Source organism: Dendrobates tinctorius, unplaced genomic scaffold (assembly GCF_039654945.1).
Source record: "Dendrobates tinctorius isolate UK_male_01 unplaced genomic scaffold, ASM3965494v1 ptg000223l, whole genome shotgun sequence".
NCBI lineage: Eukaryota > Metazoa > Chordata > Amphibia > Anura > Dendrobatidae > Dendrobates > Dendrobates tinctorius.
Window position 1 is genome coordinate 13,182,046 of NW_027361890.1, and position 22,428 is coordinate 13,204,473.

A 22,428-nucleotide genomic window follows, 5' to 3' on the forward strand; every position below is an offset into this window, starting at 1 on the left:
ATCCAAACAAGTTCAAGCTGCCCTGCAGTCCGAGGGTACAACGGTGTCAACCCGTACTATCCGTCGGCATCTGAATGAAAAGTGACTGTATGGTAGGAGACCCAGGAAGACCTGTTAGGTGCCACAGGTAAGTTACAGGTGCTGTTAATTACACAAATTAGAGAAGCATCACATGATTTTTCGAACAGTGCCAATACTTTTGTCCACCCTCTTTGTTATGTTTGGTGTGGAATTATATCCAATTTGGCTTTAGGACAATTCTTTTTGTGTTTTTTCATTTAAGACAAATTAAATGAAGATAATAATATGAAAGAATTTGTGTTTGCAATCATTTTCAGGAAGAAACTGAGTATTATCTGACAGAATTGCAGGGGTGTCAATACTTTTGGCCATGACTGTAGATAGGATCCCTATAAATCATGTCCAACCTGTTAAGCAACCCTTGAAGTATGGGTGACTGTAGTTATTAACATTCTGTCCCTAACTTTACATCGCACGCCGTAATCCATGTCTGGGAAGAAATAGTTTTCAACCTGGACGGTGCAAAGATGTGACAGTCCAGGCTGAGAACCACTGGTGAATGAGCTGCTGCGAGCGCAGCGTCAGTGACTAGCGGTCACCTGACAATACAAAGGTGACATCAAGCCCCCCAACTATCACCCCACTTGCCACAGCTTGCCAAGTGGGAAGAGCCGAGCCAGGCAAAGCAAAAGAATTGTTGCATCTAATAGATGTGCCTTTCCTGGGCATCTGTGAGCTGCTATTTTAGGCTGGGGGAAGGCCAATATCCATGGCACCTTACCAGCCTGAGAATATCAGCACCCAGCTGTCTGGGCTGGTTCTCAAAAATGGGGGGACCCCATGCCGTTTTTAAAATTATTTATTTAAATAATTAAAAAACAGCTTGGGGACCCCTCTATTCTTGATAACTAGCCTTGCTGAAGCTGATAGCTGAGGGTTGCAGCCCCCAGCTGTGAGTTTTGCCTGGTTAATACAGGGGAACCCACGCAGTTTTTAAAAAAAAATTATTTACAGTGCAGGAGCGGCTTATGAATACTCCCATCCGTTGCTGCTGCTCTCACTGTAATTAGCGGCAGCAGGTGTTGGATGATGGGATTAGTAGTCCCATCAGCTGACACTAGTGACCGGAGGTAAACTGTATACCTCCGATCACAGCTGAGCGCTCACGCTGTTGTGGCGCCCCTGAGGGTTCAGTCGCCACAGAGGTACTGCACCTTCTCCTGAGGTACGGTACCTCACTATCCAGGTAAGGTGGAGACACCTGACCACACTCCAACACCTGCACCCAGCACAGACACTTTAGAATAGTGGAGTACTCTGTAAGTGAGCTGCTTTGGTTCACGAAGGGTGCTGGGGAAGCGGGTGAAGCTTAGACTGCACAAGAGAGAGAAGACGATTAGGAAAGGGTCAGTGAGTGAGAGAAGATCCCCAGAAAGGGTTGGAGTGAAAGCAAGTGCTGTAGCAGACTCCTGTGATCTGGAGCTGTTGGCATGGGAAAGATCAAGAGAAAGCCTAATTCTTCAGAAGGAAGATAGATTCGTACGGAATGTGGGAAGAAGAGAACTGAGGACAAGGGTGAGAGCAGAGCCCTTCCCTAAGTTAAAGCGCATGGTTTGGAGTCCGGTATCCGAAGTTGTATGTATTCTGATGGTCCTGCAGCAGAAACCGGAGGAATAGAAGTTGTCACCACTTTATTCCCACCTAAGACTCGGGGGGCACAATAGCAACGTGTGTGAGCCGGGACCTGAGAGTAGGAAGTCCCCAAAGCGGGCTACAGCTATCTGCCGTATGAGTGGAGTTCCAAGTAACATCTAGAAGGAGGAACTTGAGTTTAATTCACAACTACAAGTACTTCAGTTTAGGCGCTAGTGAGGAAACGTTCAGGAAAGGCATATGTTGTAGGAGTGCTGGAAAGGTGTACTCTATCTTGCCTGGGAGTTGGCTGAGCCCCTGACCAGGAGGACACGGCACCGAAGTGGGCATCTGTATGTGCAACAGACTGTGAGTAAAGCCTTGGAACTACATCCCTTGTGTCCTCTCATTCCTGCGCCACTCATCTAGCACTGCTACATCTATGTGCCTAACACTGCACCCTCTTCCTCAACACTTACTACTACTGCCCTGGGACTACAGCTCCACCTGTGGGGAGCGTCAACATCATTGCTGCACCACAACATCTGTCCCAGAGAAGCAACACTGCAGCGCTGGTCAAACTGACCAGAAACCACAGGTGGTGTCACAAATCATCTCAATAACTTTATCCCCATCACTCTGCCCCTTTTACATTGACTGCCTGAGGCCACGAATCGGGTCACTGCCACTGTGACATCTTCCATTGAAATCAACGGGCCCGGCACCGAGTACCCCACGGCCTCTGGGGGTGAGTCAATTTTGGCATCACAAACAGGATGACGAAGCCCGATACCACCGGGTCCTGTGTGCTGAAGATTTATTACATTGGATATTGCTGAAAATGTGCAAAAGAACCAAAATGATAGACTGTAAAATGGACACTCAAAATGGCCGCCGGCACGGTGAAGAAGGGCGTGACCACATGGGTGACCCTAAGAAAAGAGCGCGAACTGTCCTGGGCCTCCCCTGCCTGAATTTCTATGCAACAGCAACATGGCCCACCCCCAGAGGGTTCGTATACTGGCTTGGTATGGAGGAAGAGGAAGGAAGCGCCGCCCCAGGAAGGAGGAGCAGAGCTGTTAGGTGGGAAGGGAGCCCAGAGAGAAGCGAGAAAGGCAGGACGCCATGATGGAAGGACGGAGACCTGAAGAGTGCGAGGAAGAGGAGTTTTCCTTCCCCGGCGCACTTTTAGTTGAAGGTTCCGGCCCTCTTCCGTGATGGACAGTCAGCAATTAGAAGAGATCGCTATGCTGAACCGCAGCCTGCAGCTGAAGCAGGAGGCTCTGCGGACCTTGGATCGGTAGCGCACCCAGGAGGGGCTTGCAGGAACAGTACCTCCACCACCTGAACCTGCCACGGCTGCACCATTTCTCCCCCAGGCAGCACCTGTGAAACCCACGGCCGCTGCGATACCATCGGCAGCGCCCGTTACCACCTCCACGCTGATACCGCCGCTAGGCGCTGCCTGCCAGGAGGAGTTACCTGAGGGCCCAGAAGCTGACGATGAAGCAGAGACTGTCTTCCTGCCTGGACCTGGCGCAGCCGCGCAGGTCCCACCGAAGGCCTCAACAGATCCTGAACCAGCACCTGCTCCACTCCGGTCGCCGCCCGCTGACCAGGCAGCTCCAGCAACCACCGCTGCCACCGGCTGCCATCCAGTGCCTGCACCAGAGCCAAAACACCACCGGGAAGCGTCAGGTATGACCGCCGCTCCTGCAGCCGGGGAGACCCCTGAGTTCCCATCTGCCCCAACGTCCGGGCAGATTGTGCTGGATCTGGCCTGGGACCAGGACACTAGTCCCTGGAGGGAAACACCAGAGCCCCTGACACCCCCACCCACACAATACACACCAGCCACACAGACACCAGGTGTGGAATCCATGATCCTGGTGCTAGGCAATGTGCCCGTGGACAGAAATGGTCCTGTGCTTGCACAGCCATCAAGTGGCAGCACCCAAGTTTCACCATGCAAGCGACAAAAACCTGATGCTTAAGGCAATGCTCATCACTAGGAGTACTCTAAATAACTGAACTGTTACCCAGGAGGGTATGGGCACCGTTGTGCCCTCATTGTTGGCTTCTGTTTTTCTTGCCTCAGTTTGGCATTAATCTGCTCTGTTACAGAGACTGAGCGATCATGAACTTGGAGTGATCCAAAAACTTTCCTGTATATAGTTTGCGCCTCTTAAGGTGCTCTCTCGTGGTTTTACTCAAACCTCAGCAAAGGACTACCTCAGACCTGAAGCTCTGCTTCAGCACCAGGGACACTGCAAGAAATCCCAGCTGGGAGCGGTGTCCAGCACTTGCAAGAATTATTGTTGTTTTACCATAAAGTCTTTTATATTGTGCCTTAAAAAAAAATTGTTGGTAGCAATGCTTAGCTATCTGATTAGGAGTGAATATTTTGCAGAATTTAGCCTAGTAGCAATGTTTAATAAAAATGTGAAGTTTTGAATAAAAATTTGAATCCAGGTGACGAACCAGAGTCAACGGTTGTCACCAAGGTAGCACTTCAGATAGTAGTAGTAAAACTAAAATTATCTTAGGTAACGTTTAAAGAAAGATGCCTCTCTTAGGAGAAGATGTTTTATAGTAATATAAGTAATGTTTACTGCTGCAGTACTGTTAAAATAAAATTTTGTATGTTCCTTATGCAGCATCCTTTGTTTCACTTGCAGCCCGCGGACGTGCTGTGTTTAACGGGGGGTATGTGGCGCCCCTGAGGGTTCATTCTCTACAGAGGTACTGCACCTCCTCCTGAGGTGTGGTACCCCACTATCCAGGTAAGGTGGAGACACCTGACCACACTCCAACACCTGCACCCAGCACAGACACTTTAGAATAGTGGAGCACTCTGTGTTAGGCATCGGATTCCTGACACTGCACAGCGGGAATCCAGAGCCAGACATCCAGCGGTCTCCCATTATCCTCCGACTGCCCCGGGTGCTGCTCAGCAATCACGGCGAGCCAGGCGTGCTGCTCAGACTTGCTCTGACAGCCTGGATGTTGCTGCCACCTCTGGGGCAGCAATGGTAGCACAACCTGTTCTGCAGGGAACCGCTCCAGAGGCTAAGTCCTCGTGCCGTGCTACTGGGCATGCCCGCAAGGTGACCTCTCACTGGAGAGCAGGGGTCACATGCTCAGGTCCTGCGTCGGATCTGATTGGTCCTTTCCAGGGTACTGGAAGGTCCCGGAAGCGCATGGCTATAAAAAGCCCACATGGCGGCTCGGCCATGCGCTAGTGTAGCATATTATGCTGTGTGTGTATGGTGATGGATGCATGGACTGGTGACTGACTTATTAAGAAACCTCTTCCCTCTGATATTACGAATGGTGACAGAGTGTTGGTTAGTCAGCTCCAGATTGTGGCAAGCTACACACCACTGTGCCTCCTGCACTGCACACTAGTGTCCGATGGTGTCCGGCCTCGCGGCGCCGCCGTCCAGCGGCTTAGTTATTGCCGCGCTGCGGTAGCAGTGTCCATTGGCGGTTGCGGCTGCAATGCCACCCATTGGGCTTCCTGTGAAGTTAACAGGGCCAGCGTCTTTATATTTATTGCTGCCAAGCGACTCTGTGTCTGAACAGAGCAGCTCTTAGCGTTCGGGTGACGTTAACCCGAGCGCAGTACTACACCTTTTGGTGCATCTGCCATTGTCCAGCAGCGGTCTTAGCATCTACCGCACGGTGGACCCCGGGCGGCAAACGCACCTCCTATTATTTATATCAGATGCGTTCCGCCGACCCTAACATTACACTAGCACCAGGGTTTGGCTGGCAATGGCAGACATGCAGCAGTTGCAGCGCTATATTCGGCAGCTGGAGAGCAGGTTGGTGGCTATTGAGAGCGCCAACTCAGCTGCGAATACCGCGCTAGCTGCTGTCCAGACAGTCGCCAAGGCTGTCTCACGTGCGCCCGCTCTTTTGCCCATCCCTACACTTTCTCGCCTCCCGCTTCCCGACAAATTTTCGGGTGACAGCGCCACCTGTAGGGGATTCGTCAGTCAGTGCTCAATTCAGCTCGAGTTACTGGCTGCACGGTTTCCTACAGAGCGGGCTAAGGTGGGGTTTATTGTGTCACTTTTGTCTGGCAGAGCATTACAGTGGGCCACGCCATTGTGGGAAAGTGATGATCCCGTGGTTCAGGGTGCTGCACAGTTCCTCGCGGCCCTGAAGCAGGTCTTTCTGGGACCACGGATCACGCACGACACCTCTATCCAATTACTCTCTCTAACACAAGGGTCGCTCTCGGTTAGCCATTATGCCGTCCGATTCCGGACACTGGCTTCCGAATTAGAGTGGCCGGACAACGCATTGGTCCCGGTGTTTTGAAGAGGGTTAGCTGAGCACGTCAAAGACGCTCTAGCTACCAGAGAGGTTCCCACATGTCTGGAGGAATTAATTGCCGTTGCCACCCGCATTGACCTCCGGTTTACGGAGCGCGGGCTGGAACGTGCACAATCCAGACGCAGGGTTAAATTGGCTCCCACATTCACTGAGCCGCTAACATACTCCGCAGAGGAGCTTTCACCCTCCGAACCTATGGAGGTGTCTTGCACCGGCCCTAAGCCACGTCCGATGCGAAGCTCTATACGTTGCTATCAGTGCCGACAATTTGGTCACCCGGCTAGCACGTGTCCTCTGCGGGTGAAAAAACGCCCACGTCCTGTGGCCATAGGTGGTGGGCAGTCCAATACGAAACCCTTCTCACCCAAACCGGTATTCCGGGGTACCCTAGACAGTGGGGCCTCCCCCTGGGAGGCAGATGTTACCGTGGACTCTGGGGCCGAGGGGAACTTTATGTCTTCTACCTTCGCCCAGAAACACGCCATTCCCCTGGTACTATTACCTCAGCCTCTGACCATCAGGGTGGTTATCGGAGCACTGTTACCCTCTCAGGTGACCCATCAGACAGCTCCACTAGGGCTCACTATCTCACCCTCTCATCATGAGACTCTGTCCCTGCTAATCCTGCCAGACGGCATCGGTCAGGTGCTGCTCAGGGTTCCCTGGCTTCGGTGCCACTCTCCTCATATCGAGTGGGCGACAGGGAAGATACTGGCCTGGAGCAAGGACTGCGAGGGGAGATGTCTGAGGGGCAGTCTTCAGGTGGCTTCCACTGAAGTGCCTGCGGATCTCTCCGCGCTACCTAAACCCTACCACCAATACGCGGATGTCTTCTCCAAAAAATCTGCAGAGACGCTCCCGCCGCACCGTCCATACGACTGCCCGATAGACCTCATGCCAGGCACAGAACCTCCTAGAGGCTGTGTGTATCTCTCCCTGAGACAGAAGCTATGTCACAATACATCCGGGAGAACCTGGCTAGAGACTTTATCAGAAAGTCGGTGTCACCGGCTGGTGCAGGGCTCTTCTTCGTTCAGAAGAAGAGCGGAGAGTTACGCCCCTGCATTGACTACAGAGGTCTCAATGCGATCATGGTTAAAAACAAATACCCTCTACCGTTGATCTCTGAGTTGTTTGACAGGTTGCGAGGGGCCTGGATCTTTACTAAGTTGGATCTGTGAGGGGCATACAACCTGATCCGCATTCGCGAAGGAGACGAATGGAAGACAGCTTTTAATACCAGGGATGGCCATTACGAATATCTGGTTATGCCTTTGTAATGCGCCAGCTGTCTTCCAGGATTTTGTCAACGACGTCTTCCGCAACATGCTTTCTACCTCGGTGGTGGTATCTCTGGATGATATACTCATCTTTTCGCCAGATTTGACTACCCACCGGAGGGACGTCTGCAGGGTCTTCGACCGTCTGCGGGCGAATTCCCTCTTTTCCAAGCTGGAGAAGTGTCAGTTTGAGCAGGAGTCCTTGCCGTTCCTGGGCTATATCATCTCAGCCCAGGGGCTGGCCATGGATCCTGCCAAACTACAAGCGGTAATGGACTGGCAGGAACCTCATTCACTTAAAGAGGTGCAGCGCTTTTTGGGGTTCGTGAATTACTACCGCCAGTTTATACCACATTTTTCCACACTGGTGGCTCCTTTGGTTGCTCTCACCAAGAAAGGAGCTAACCCCAACGCTTGGTCTGAACAGGTCTCCAAGGCCTTCTCGGCTATAAAATCTCATTTTGCTGGCGCTCCCATTTTACATCGTCCCGATGTGAATATACCGTTTATTCTGGAGGTAGATGCCTCTTCTGTCAGTGCAGGAGCAGTCCTTTTCCAGAAGGATGCTCAAGGTTGGAAGCATCGATGCTTCTTCTTCTCGAAGACCTTTTCACCGGCGGAGACGAATTACTCCATCGGTGACAGGGCACTGCTGGCCATGAAGTTGGCCTTTTCAGAGTGGAGACATCTCCTGGAGGAGGCTTGCTTTCCCTTCCAGGTATATACGGATCATAAAAATTTGGTCTACTTGCAGACGGCCCAGCGCCTGAACTCACGTCAGGCTAGGTGGTCGCTCTTCTTTTCTCGCTTCCGCTTCACCCTGCACTACCTATCAGGGGAAAAAACGTCCGTGCGGATGCTCTCTTATGCTCGGTGGTCTCAGCGGAAGAAGGAGAGCCTGAGCCTTGGTTAATTCTCCCGCCGGAGAGTTTTACGACCGTGGCTCCAGTCGCTCTCGAGTCAGTGCCACCAGGCAAGACCTTGGTGCCTCCTCAGCTACGTCCGGATGTTCTCCCCTGGGCACACGCCTTCAGGGTAGGTGGCCATTTTGGCAATAAACGGACCACCGAACTCCTGGCTAGGTCATACTGGTGGCCATATATGGCTTGAGATGTTAAGGAATACGTGCAAGCATGCATCTCGTGTACTCGGAACAGACCCTCTAGGCAGAGGCCGGCTGGGCTGTTGTATCCCCTGCCAGTGGCGGATAGACCGTGGAAGATGGTTGGCATGGATTTCATAGTTGGCCTGCCCAAGTCTGGTGGCAGTACGGTCATCTGGGTGGTCACCGACCATTTTTCCAAAATGGTACATCTGGTGCCAGTCGCACACTTGCCTTCCGCTCATGGTCTTGCCACTTTGTTCATTAAGCACGTATTCCATTTGCATGGCATGCCGGACAAAATTGTGAGTGACCGAGGTCCCCAGTTTGCGTCTCGGTTTTGGAGAGAGCTCTGCAGCTTACTCATAATCGAGCTAAATCTGTCCTCCGCTTGCCATCCTGAGACGAATGGCTTGGTCGAGAGAGCCAATCAGACCTTGGTTACCTACCTGCTGCATTTTGTCTCTGCCAGGCAGGGTGACTGGGCATCCTTGCTACCTTGGGCTGAATTTGCCCTAAACAATGCGGTGGCTGATTCCACTGGTCAGACGCCCTTCCTCCTAAACTACGGCCAACATCCACGCGTCCCTGTTCCGATGCCAGTGTCCTCCACTGACTCCAGGGTGGCAGACTGGGCAGTGGAGGCCCGGGACATTTGGGATCGCACTCAGGATGCTATCCGTGCTTCTAAGGAAAGGATAAGGGCGTCCGCCGACACGCATCGGCGACCCGCTCCTAGCTTCTCCCCTGGCGACATGGTGTGGCTCTCCACCTGAAATATCAAACTACCGGTCGAGTCCCCTAAGTTCGCTCCGCGATATATTGGACCGTTCAAGGTCCTCGAGTGAATTAGCTCGGTGGTCTACCGTCTGGCTCTTCCTCCACATTTAGCCATTTCGGACGTGTTTCATGTGTCCCTCCTCAAACCAGTTCACATGGCCCGGTTTTCTGAGTCATCGGCCGGGTCGTCAGACTTATCGTCTGACGAGTTTGAGGTTAATGCCATCGTTGGGCGCAGGTTTGTCCATGGCAAAAAATTTTATTTAGTGGATTGGAAGGGTCATGGGCCCGAGGCTTGGACCTGGGAGCCGGTGGAAAACATCCACGCACCGCTCCTGATCGCGGCTTTTGAGTGCAGTGAAGCGCAGAGGGGAGGGGGCCTTAGGAGGGGGGGGTAATGTTAGGCGTCGGATTCCTGACACTGCACAGCGGGAATCCAGAGCCAGACATCCAACGATCTCCCATTATCCTCCGACCGCCCCGGGTGCTGCTCAGTAATCACGGCGAGCCAGGCGTGCTGCTCAGACTTGCTCTGACAGCCTGGATGTTGCTGCCACCTCTGGGGCAGCAATGGTAGCACAACCTGTTCTGCAGGGAACCGCTCCAGAGGCTAAGTCCTCGTGCCGTGCTACTGGGCATGCCCGCAAGGTGACCTCTCACTGGAGAGCAGGGGTCACATGCTCAGGTCCTGCGTCGGATCTGATTGGTCCTTTCCAGGGTACTGGAAGGTCCCGGAAGCGCATGGCTATAAAAAGCCCGCATGGCGGCTCGGCCATGCGCTAGTGTAGCATATTATGCTGTGTGTGTATGGTGATGGATGCATGGACTGGTGACTGACTTATTAAGAAACCTCTTCCCTCTGATATTACGAATGGTGACAGAGTGTTGGTTAGTCAGCTCCAGATTGTGGCAAGCTACACGCCACTGTGCCTCCTGCACTGCACACTAGCGTCCGACGGTGTCCGGCCTCCCGGCGCCGCCGTCCAGCGGCTTAGTTATTGCCGCGCTGCGGTAGCAGCGTCCATTGGCGGTTGCGGCTGCAACACCACCCATTGGGCTTCCTGTGAAGTTAACAGGGCCAGCGTCTTTATATTTATTGCTGTCAAGCAGCTCTTAGCGTTCGGGTGACGTTAACCCGAGCGCAGTACCACACCTTTTGGTGCATCTGCTATTGTCCAGCAGCGGTCTTACCATCTACCGCACGGTGGACCCCGGGCGGCGAACGCACCTCCTATTATTTATATCAGGTGCGTTCCGCCGACCCTAACACTCTGTAAGTGAGCTGCTTTGGTTCACGAAGGGTGCTGGGGAAGCGGGTGGAACTTAGACTGCACAAGAGAGAGAAGAAGATTAGGAAAGGGTCAGTGAGTGAAAGAAGATCCCCGGAGAGGGATGGAGTGAAAGCAAGTGCTGCAGCAGACTCCTGTGATCTGGAGCTGTTGGCATGGGAAAGAGCAAGAGAGAGCCTAATTCTTCAGAAGGAAGATAGATTAGTACCGAATGTGGGGAGAAGAGAACTGAGGACAAGGGTGAGAGCAGAGCCCTTCCCAAAGTTAAAGCGCATGATTTGGAGTCCGGTATCCGAAGTTGTATGTATTCTGATGGTCCTGCAGCAGAAACCGGAGGAATAGAAGTTGTCACCACTTTATTCCCACCTTAGACTCGGGGGGCACAATAGCAACGTGTGTGAGCCGGGACCTGAGAGTAGGAAGTCCCCGAAGCGGGCTACAGCTATCTGCCGTACGAGTGGCGTTCCAAGTAACATCTAGAAGGAGGAAGTTGAGTTTAATTCACAACTACAAGTACTTCAGTTTAGGCGCTATTGAGGAGACGTTCAGGAAAGGCATATGTTGGAGGAGTGCTGGAAAGGTGTACTCTATCTTGCCTGGGAGTTGGCTGAGCCCCTGACCTGGAGGACATGGCACCGAAGTGGGCATCTGTATGCGCAACAGACTGTGAGTAAAGCCTTGGAACTACATCCCTTGTGTCCTCCACTTATTCCTGCGCCACTCATCCAGCACTGCTACATCTCTGTGCCTAACATTGCACCCTCTTCCGCAACACCTACTACTACTGCCCTGGGACTACAGCTCCACCTGTGGGGATCTTCAACATCATTGCTGCACCACAACATCTATTCCAGAGAAGCAACCCTGCAGCGCTGGTCAAACTGACCAGAAACCACAGGTGGCGTCACAAATCATCTCAATAACTTTATCCCCATCACTCTGCCCCTTTTACATTGACTGCCAGAGGCCACGGACCGGGTCACTGCCACTGTGACATCTCCCATTGAAATCAACGGGCCCGGCACCGAGTACCCCACGGCCTCTGGGGGCGAGTCACTGTCTTTGGCAGCGCTGGAAATGTGGCTCTCTGACCGGCAGGGATGATCTCACCACCGATCAGAAGCGGTGTTTGCCGCTCTGTCATGCACATGACAGCGTGACAAACACCTGGTGATCAGGCAGCCCAACCCGAACAGTAACACGGACTTTCTAGTGAAGCCCGTGTTCGGTGTCCGTGCCCGAACAGTAGGTGTTCGGTATGGACGTCGAACTTTACTGTTCGGGTTCGCCCATCTCGAATCACACTGTCTCCTCATATATTTACCATCTCACTCTTTATACTGCCTGTTCACACATCCCCCCGACTCTTCATACTGTGTCTGCACACATCCCATCACCCTCACTCCCCATACTGTTTCCACATACATTTTTCCACTCGCTACTCATACTGTGTCCGAATACATTCCCCCTTCGCTCCCCATACTTCTTTCACACCCATCCCCCCTCACCATACTGTGTCTGCACCCATTCCCCCCTCGCTCCTCATATTGTGTCCGCACCCATTCGCCCACTAACCATACTGTCTCGACACACATCTCCCCATACTGTTTCCTCATACATGCCCCATCTCACCCCTTGCTCCTCATTTGGTGTTTTCAAATTTCTCCAGCTGCCCATATTGTGTCTGCACCTGTCCCTTCCTTGCTCCCCAAACTGTGTCCTCAAATCTTCTCCATCCAGTTACACTAAATCTCCACCACACACATTAAATACACCCATCACTAGTCCAAATACCCCAACATGCATTAAATACCTCCATCTACAGTCCAAATACCCGCAAAAACATTAAATACCAACATCTCCACACCAAATCGCCCCACATACATTAAATAAACCCATCCCCACTCCAAATCTCCCCACACACATAAATTACTCCCATCCCCACACTTAATCTTCGGTGTCTTCAGCTCCAAAGGAGCACTCACCACCAATGTGCGCCTCTGTAGTGCCGGCGAGTGACGTCAGCAGCATGATCACATGATCTGATCAACCTCCTAATGTTGCTCTGAGCTGGAGGTTAGAGCTTCAGTTGTACTCGTGTGTGTAAGGGTGTCAGGATCACATGAACTAAGCAGAAAGTTGATGGCTTCATCATCCGCAAATGAAATTAGCAATTTTAATAACTCACTCTAAAATTTAAGAAAAAACAACAAAAGCGTTTCAAGCCCTCATGATTATGATTAAAGACCCTGCATGGATAAATATTTCTTTTATTGTTTTTTTCTTTAATTTACAGTCATATGTAAAAGTTTGGGCACCCCTATTAATGTTAACCTTTTTTCTTTATAACAATTTTGGTTTTTGCAACAGGTATTTCAGTTTCATATATCTAATAACTGATGGACTCAGTTATATTTCTGGATTCAAATGAGGTTTATTGTACTAACAGAAAATGTGCACTCTGCATTTAAACAAAATTTGACCGGTGCAAAAGTATGGGCACCCTTATCATTTTCTTGATTTGAACACTCCTAACTACTTTTTACTGACTTCCTGAAGCACTAAATTGGTTTTGTAACCTCATTGAGCTTTGAACTTCATAGCCAGGTGTATCAAATCATGAGAAAAGGTATTTAAAGTGGCCACTTGCAAGTAGTTCTCCTATTTGTTTCTCCTATGAAGAGTGGCATCATGGGCTCCTCAAAACAACTCTCAAATGATCTGAAAACAAAGATTATTCAACATAGCTTTTCAGGGGAAGGATACAAAAAGTTGTCTCAGAGATTTAACCAGTCAGTTTCCACTGTGAGGAACATAGTAAGGAAATGGAAGAACACAGGTACAGTTCTTGTTAAGCCCAGAAGTGGCAGGCCAAGAAAAATATCAGAAAGGCAGAGAAGAAGAATGGTGAGAACAGTCAAGGACAATCCACAGACCACCTCCAAAGACCTGCAGCATCATCTTGCTGCAGATGGTGTCACTGTGCATCGGTCAACAATACAGCGCATGCATAACGCCTTTTTGTATGACCAGACAACTCAATCTTTGTTTCATCAGTCCACAGGACCTTCTTCCAAAATGTAACTGGCTTGTCCAAATGTGCTTTTGCATACCTCAGGCGACTCTGTTTGTGGCGTGCTTGCAGAAACGGCTTCTTTCGCATCACTCTCCCATACAGCTTCTCCTTGTGCAAAGTGCGCTGTATTGTTGACCGATGCACAGTGACACCATCTGCAGCAAGATGATACTGCAGGTCTTTGGAGGTGGTCTGTGGATTGTCCTTGACTGTTCTCACCATTCTTCTTCTCTGCCTTTCTGATATTTTTCTTGGCCTGCCACTTCTGGGCTTAACAAGAACTGTACCTGTGTTCTTCCATTTCCTTACTATGTTCCTCACAGTGGAAACTGACTGGTTAAATCTCTGAGACAACTTTTTGTATCTTTCCCCTGAAAAGCTATGTTGAATAATCTTTGTTTTCAGATCATTTGAGAGTTGTTTTGAGGAGCCCATGATGCCACTCTTCATAGGAGAATCAAATAGGAGAACTACTTGCAAGTGGCCACTTTAAATACCTTTTCTCATGATTTGATACACCTGGCTATGAAGTTCAAAGCTCAATGAGGTTACAAAACCAATTTAGTGCTTCAGGAAGTCAGTAAAAAGTAGTTAGGAGTGTTCAAATCAAGAAAATGATAAGGGTGCCCATACTTTTGCACCGGTCAAATTTTGTTTAAATGCAGATTGCACATTTTCTGTTAGTACAATAAACCTCATTTGAATCCAGAAATATAACTGAGTCCATCAGTTATTAGATATATGAAACTGAAATACCTGTTGCAAAAACCAAAATTGTTATAAAGAAAAAAGGTTAACATTAATAGGGGTGCCCAAACTTTTACATATGACTGTATAGTGGTTTGTTAAAAACTATATTTTAATGTTTTCACTTGCGGATGCTGCAGCCATCAACTTTCTATTTTATCCATTTCTTGGGAACCAGCCCATATCCTTGTCCGTGCACTGCACCCAACAAGCCAGTATAGTTACTTTAAAGCACCACTGCAGCATTTTTCTTATTCACACATCTGTTGTACACTTTTGTGTGGTGTTGTTTTTTTAGCAGACAGCACAATGACTCATAGAGTTTCATTGATCCAAACACGTCAGTTTTAAAAACGGATCTGTGTCGTGTCTGTGAGGCTCACAGCATGTCCTATTCTCATTTCATGATTCAGACTCAGACATTAAAATAGAAAATCAAAAGAAGAAAACCAATTATAAAGTAAAATATTACATAAAACATATATAGTGAAATTACAAAACTTTATTAAAATTAATTACTGGTGTGCACTGGAAATACATAAAAAGAAAAAAGAGAGAGGCGCACACTCCACCATATATAGGATCATACAAAACAGTACACTTACTATACCAAAAAAGAGACCTGTAGTGAATACATAAAATTAGTAAGCATCATGTCACGTGCTACAATGAATACCCATTGGAATAAATACACGTTGTATCACAAATGGAAGTACCCACTGGTACATAATTATAAGTGCCTGCAGCCAGACCAAAAAATGATGAAAAGTAAATATACCTGTAGCAGGACCTCGGGACTACAGAGGATGCACAGCATTATTCACTGTAATGCTGTACACCTTCTGTGCACTTCATAAAGGGGCTGAAGATACAGGGGGCCCCCTTTGTTGGTGGGGGCACTAGGCATTTGGCTTGTTTGCCTGCCCCAAACGCCAGCCCTGATGCTGGTAATGTCTCCTTTCATTCGTAATTATCTCTGGAGACAGATTCTCATGCAGATCCGTGTCCGGCCGATAGTCCTGGGACTGCTCATTTACCTGTATGAAAAATGTGGATTTCTCTGCAATAAGATATCAGATCGCAGATGTCAAGGTATCACTTTATTCACTTTATCTAGTTTGCCATGTAAAGCAACGATATACAAATCCATGCGTTCTTTGCGTATCGTAATTCTTCGTCAAGATATTGACCTTTGGCATCTGATTACATATAGAGCAGGTCTACACCATGACCCTTGTTCTGCTACATATTCCAGCACTCCAGCACTAGAAGTCAGTGTTAAAGGTTCATGTAAATGGTAATGACCTAGTTGAAAAGCCTTTAATAATTGTTGAGACAACTATTACTTCACTCCTAAGTGTGCTGGAGTAGAAAGGTTCCAGTTCCCTCTGATTGCTTTGCAGGTGAAGGGGTTAATTGGAACTTAGTTCTATATTAACCTTTTTCTTCAATAAGCTTTACACTTTAGCATAGTATGTGTACCAAAATAATAAAATAGAAAAAAACAGTTAATACCAAGGTGTCATGTTACATAGACGGCCAAAAGTTTTGAGACTGCAAATATTTTGGTTTTCACATAGTTTACTGTTTCATTATTTTTAGATCATTTAGTTAGATGTTTCTGTGGTTATTGAAGTACAGTTATAAGTATTTCATCAATTTTTACACTTTTATTAACAAATACATTAAGTTGATGCAAAGAAAATCTACAGTGTTGACCCTTGTTTTTGGGACTTCTGCACTTCACTTTGGCTGCTGAATATCAGATTCTGGCCCAAATCCTGACTGTTGGCAGCCCCTTCTTGTCTAATCAGTGCTTGGAGTTTTTACATTTTTTGTGTCCCTGTTTGTCCACCCATTTTTTGAGGATTGACCACTGGTTCTCAATGTGATTGTGATCTGGGGAATTTCTTGACCATGGAACCCAAAATTTCAATATTTTCTTCACCGAGCCCCTTAGTTATCAATTGCAGGGCTGTGGAGTCTGAGTCGGTGCTCATTTTGGTGGAGTCAGAGTCGGTATAAAATGGACCGTCTCCGACTCCTAAAATATATAATAAATTGGGTACAGTAGTTCAATGCAGAATGTACTGAATATTTTTTCATAGGAATTTGGGAAAGTTATGAAATGTCCTATAAATGGCTGTTATATTCCTGATCTAAGGCTACATTCACACACAGCGTTTTTGCTGTGTTTTTTGAGGATACGTTTTTCAGCTGCAAAAGCAGATCAGCTTTTTAAAAAACCGCATCACCTGAAAGGTTTTTGAGCTCATAGATAATATTTTCAATAGCAAATGCAGATTAGAAAAACGCCGCACAAACTGATATGCTCATTCAGCTCAAAAACGGATCCTTACAAAACAAAGTGTCTGAATGTCATATCTTGAAACCCATTGACTTTGCTGGGATGCCCAGAGTCACTGCATTTTACTGCAAAAAACGGATCTGCAAAAACGCTGTGTGTGAATCATGGCCGTAGCCAGCGAGTGGCAGGGGGGGCAGCTACCCCCCCAGAATCAGGGGCACACACCTATCAAAACTCACTTGTATGCTGCAGTGCTCCCGTCCTGCACCAGCTCCAGACTGCAGGGGCAATCTCCCCTCCTCTGTCCTGTCTTCTGCTGTCTTCACCAGAGAGAGGAGGGGGAGGGGTGCCTGCCCTGCACAGGATCCAATTCCTGGGCCCCGAGCTGGAGAAAGTGAGAAAGTTGTGTAAACGCTGCAGCTGGCAATAAGAGATAGTCTGCAAGAGGGACATGCTGGAAATCTGATTGGAAAAGTGAGGAAATTGGTTATTGCCGTCAGAACCCCTAAAATTGATTCCATCTTAAAGAGACGTGCTGGGAAAGGGGCAATTGTCGATCAAGCCACTCGGTGGGGCAGCACTTATTTAATGATTGAGCGATTGCTTGAACTAAAACCGTTTTTTATAAATATGGCAAACCCTCAGGTAACCCTAAATGAAGGTCAATGGGCACAGGTGGCTGAATTGAAGGAATTGCTTAATCACCCATTTACCGTGACTAAAAAATTACAAGCTGAGGATTTAACTCCTGGCATTTTCATAAGGGGGTGGAAGAACTTGCTATTTTGCCTGTCCCAAAGAGGAGGTTTAATCGCAGATGGCAATTCTGCTTCAATGAAACGGAGAGAGACACAGCTATTGGAAAATAAAATTTTTCTGGCAGCTGTTTATGTGGACCCAAGTCATCGTATACTGCTTGATGATCAACAGCTTACTAAAGGAAAAGAAGCTCTGACTGAAGTAGCAGTTAGGATGAGTGGCCTACAGGAGGACTGCCAGGCGCAAGAGGACTTGGGTCTTGACAGTGCTACTGCTGCCATATCTTCATCCCCATCAGATGAGGAGTTTGACTTTGACAAGTATTTGGATGACATGGAGCAGGCAAAGCGTTGCCACAAGGAAAAAGATTTCACTCCTTCTCCTATAGCAAGCAGATTTACCATATTTCAGCAAAATGTTTCACTTGCTCTCAAAGAAATAGAAAAATTCAACCGTTCATCAAAACTGACTGTGCATGAGGCAATTCCTTTATACCCTGAAATTGTTAGAGATGTTGCCCATGTGGATACGGCTTTGCCTTCAACCCAAGTTAGTGTAGAGAGGTTAATCTCTAGCCTTAAAGTTATTAGGTCAGATTTGAGGTCATCTATGAAGGAGGATCTGATGGAGGCAATTCTATTTCTTAGAACAAATTCATAGACTGCACAAATGTTATTTAGTATGTTTTTGTTGAAAACTGTTTTTTGCCACTTACATAGTATTATATATATATATATATACACACACATACAATATATTTGTAATCGATATTACATAGTGTATTACATATTTACGATTTATTACAGTTTTTTGTGTTCTAAAGTTGTATTCCAGTAAATATATATTATGTTCTATCTAAATATCTTGATTATTGTATCATAAAAATGATTGAATGTCTGATGTTCACATTGTACTACAATAAATTTTTCACTTAAATATAAGCAATATATGTGGGAGTTGGAGTTGTGGAGTCGGAGTTGGAGTCGGTGTAAGGGAAATTGAGGAGTCGGAGTCGCAGGTTTGGCTTACCGACTCCACAGCCCTGATCAATTGCTCCTGGATCGTTGAGAAAAGTTGCTCTTGGAGGATATTTAGATCCCATTCTTTATTCATGGCAGTGTTCTTAAGCAAAATTCTGAGCAAACTCACTTCACTGGACAAGACGCATCCCTACACATGAATGGTCTCAGGATGCTTTACTGTTGGCATGACATAGGATTCATGGTAGCGCTCACTTGTTCTTCTCCGAATAACCACACAGATTTTCACTCCCACTTACAACAGTGAGCTTTGGAAGCCCAAGACCTCATCACAGGTTTACCAGGTGTCCTTCCTTAGACCACTTTAGGCGAGTACTAACCACTACAAGAAACAACCACAAAATCTGCCATTTTTATGATTTTTACCATTACTCTTCAGTATTTGGTCTTAGTCACACTTCTATGAGGCACAATAGGATCATGTTTAAGGCCCTGTGGGGATTGACACGTGCCCATTTTTGTTTCCAATTTATCAACTCCAGGAACTGACTGTCACTTGCTCCCTACTAAGTTCCACATCCGTTGACAAGTGCCACATTTTTGCTAAAAATTGGCTCAGTTTCTAAATTGATTTTTAAGGACTAGTCTGAGTTTCATCTGCAAATTTAAGCAGCTTTTAAAGTACAAATCGCAAAGCAGGCTGAAATAGTTTTTGACTGTGTCATGGTGGCTTCTCTGGTGCACCACGACTTCTACATGAGAACTCACCCTTATGCTTGATGGCATACAGTATGTACAAGACATCCTTTGGCTAAGAGGCTTTGAGGCCCTGTTTGACCTTTCTGAAAACCATCATTGCTCTGCAAGTAGTTATGCTCTCCACAATCAATCACACAGTTAAATTGAATACAGTATTAAATAAAGCACGGGTCGATCAATGGGTGACTGGTGACCTAGAATTAATGGATATCTCTGCAATAGAAATTGAAGTATACAAATATATTGTCTCTAGAGGACATGAAGAGGCTTTCAGAATAGATCTGGTAATTAATGTTACATTCTGATGTACATTATACCCACCTTTAATTCCTGTTAAAGAGTCTGCACCATGATAAAATACACCGCAATGTACGCATGGATATGAGATAGACACGTTATGGTGTATTGCCCAGTTCAAGTCATCATAGGCTTGGACAGAGTTTTCCTATCATTCATGTGTGTACCCACGTTCTGCACTCTTCTTAGCTTAGAAATAATTACGTTATTGCAATGTGCTGAATAGAAGCAGAAACCAACGGTAATGTCACTATTTTTGAGGAACATCGTACAATATGGTAATATCTTATTGTCCAATGCATGTTTATGCATAATTACATAAGTGTTATGTTGCTTTCTGTTTTGCAGTCCTTTTATTACTGCAGACCACTGTGGACCCCAACCTGAGCAATGAAGATGGCTTGACGGCTCTACATCAGGTATGAGGATATGTATATTGTCTTCAGCCATCGCCATCGGTGACTTCATCCTAACCTCACTACCTAAAGTGTGTTTCAGTATGTGGCTTTCCAGCAGTTATGGGGTTAAGCCCAGCCTTTGCCAGTCTTTGCAGTGGGAAAGAACTTCAGCCTTCAGCACATTCCTTGATCCCAACATGAATTTCACTATAAGGAAGGCATTGTGTGCCACCCACTGTTTGTCTGTCTGATCTTGTAAACTCCTAATACATCTGCATCTTCAATGATCTGCTCACCGAGAAATAATGGGGCTTGTTTTATGAAGGTTCCAAGATGGAAAGTTTCCTCGTTCTTTGGGAAGATAACATTCATGCATGGTGTAGACCAGTGGTTCCCAAACTCCAGTCCTCACGGACCCCAACAGGTCATGTTTTCAGGATTTCCACAGTGTTACACATGTGAGAGAACTCCTGATGCCTTGATGATACTTCTATCACCTGTGAAATACTAAGGAAATTCTGAAAACATGACCTGTTGGGGTATGTGAGGACTGGAGTTTGGGAACCACTGGTGTAGACTATGGGAAATTAACAGATTTTGAGTTGTTCATGTAATTTAACTCTAGGGAGAAAAATTTTAAAGGGTTATACTCATCTGAGATTCTTCCTACATCCGGTTGGTAGAGAGCCACACATTCTTTTTGATTCAGTCTACAAACCCTACTGACCACCTCAGCTGGTAGAACGGGATCATCAGATCTCCATCCTTTAATAGGTGGCTGCCCTAGAAATGGCACCTCCATCTATCAATCAGTTGACTTCCATTACAGGCACGTTCAGCCACATATTCTAGTAACTCCCATCATATCAAATTTCTATAGCCTTGAATAGACAAAGCTGCATTCATATGTAGAGACCTTTTGAGCCACTCTCGGCCATTTCACCTGGCCGAATGGGAGGTTAGGCGACCTTTCTTCTAAGATAGGTGGGTCTTTCATAGGTGGATCCAAACGAGCCACAGACCCATTCCATATATCCAATGCATGTGATTGGAGGTAACCGCGTACACTCTCCATTTATTCTGACCACTTCACCTGAAGGAAAGTGAGTCGACAGACCCCTGTTTGCCATTGGGTAGGTGTGTCAGAGTTGGAATTTCCACCTTTATGGATATGCCATAAAGGTCCTGCCATCACACCTTTATGGCATATCCAATGAATAAGCTATAAAAGTAAATATGGGAATACTATTGCACTAAAATGCAATTATTTTATATCTTTTATTCTCATTCTTTTAAAGTAATGTTACTCTATAGAACTCCTAAATGCACCAATCCATCTCATGTACCTTGCAGTTAGTCATATTTTAGTAGTTTGCAATGTCATCCTCTTATCTAGTGGCTCCAGCATCTTGCCAGTCACTGTGATGTTGTGGTGTCTCACACAGTGCCCTGGGTCTTTGTCTGTCACAATGTCAGGAAACCTGTTTTATCCCAGATCATGGTTACATGCCATATCACATCATCTGTCCTGTCACTCTGTCCCCTCAGTGCTGCATCGATAACTATGAAGATCTTCTCAAGTTGCTCTTATCACATGGTGCTAATGTAAATGTCACAGACAACGAGCTGTGGACGCCACTCCATGCGGCGGCGACCTGTGGGCATACCAACTTGGTGCGGATACTGATTCAGCAGTAAGTGAATTTCCTGGTAATATTCTATATTCTTCTCTCTGACGGGGTAACGTACAGCATGGACCCTGAAAGCTCCAGCTGCATGATTGCTTTGTGCATCTCTGCAGCCCCGTATTTAATTAGCCAATACTCCTGTTTGTTTTCCTCAATATGGCATTTACTTAATGTTATTAAAGAAAATAACTCCCATCTTCTTCACGTGGGAAATATCCTTGGTCTGGTTAGTCACTCTGCCACCTTGTGGTTACAAGCAGTATTCTTCTTTATTCTAAGTATGTAATTAAAAGTGGCAAGGCGGTTTACCACCCTATTAGCATCAACAATTACATACGTATTATGTTTCCATGGTTAATAATCTTCTATCATATACGCAAATAGCTTCAGGTTTTCCTGCTATGTTCATTCCTAAAAATAATCCGCATATTCTCTAGATTTATACAGATTCTGTATGCGTATATCAGGATAAAATGTTATAAATATACATTTATGTGCATTTAGGTATTTAGTCTAGAAAACATGCATACACTTAGGATTCTCATGGTAAAAACAAGTATTAATAGGAACTCCTTGCAGGAACATTTTCCATTACGGTTATAGGGCACGCGGTGGGGTGGTCTACACTGTACCTTTTTATGCTTCCTTCTGCTGCTATACAGCCTCTGTGCACCCTAACATCTTGTTTTTATCATGTCAAGATGTTAAGGTGGTCTGTACATGGACTACTATGTCTGGACTGACCGCCGGTCTCCTGACCTGAATTTACAGCCTTATAGACACATATGGGGCTGTAGTTTTGGGTTGGGAGATTAGCCGCCAGACCGGGCATTGCTGTCCGTATACAGACTATGAAATACACTCATTTGATCCTGATCTTACTGATATCGTTTACTTACAAATTCTTCTGCTGATTATGTTTTGAAATATGGTGATAGAGTGGTAAGTTGGGGAATAAACCACTACTT

At 46.9% G+C, this 22,428-nt stretch overlaps 1 protein-coding gene across 3 annotated transcripts in view; it reads left to right on the forward strand.

Annotated features, from left to right (window-relative positions):
• The window catches only part of PPP1R16B (protein phosphatase 1 regulatory subunit 16B), a 148,642-nt gene that overhangs the window by 68,643 nt on the left and 57,571 nt on the right, over positions 1-22,428 (forward strand). For all 3 annotated transcript variants that reach the window (XM_073555350.1, XM_073555348.1, XM_073555349.1), the window contains exons 3-4: positions 19,723-19,793; positions 21,321-21,466. In XM_073555350.1, coding sequence (XP_073411451.1) covers positions 19,723-19,793; positions 21,321-21,466 — 217 coding nt within the window. The remainder of the gene's footprint in view (positions 1-19,722; positions 19,794-21,320; positions 21,467-22,428) is intronic.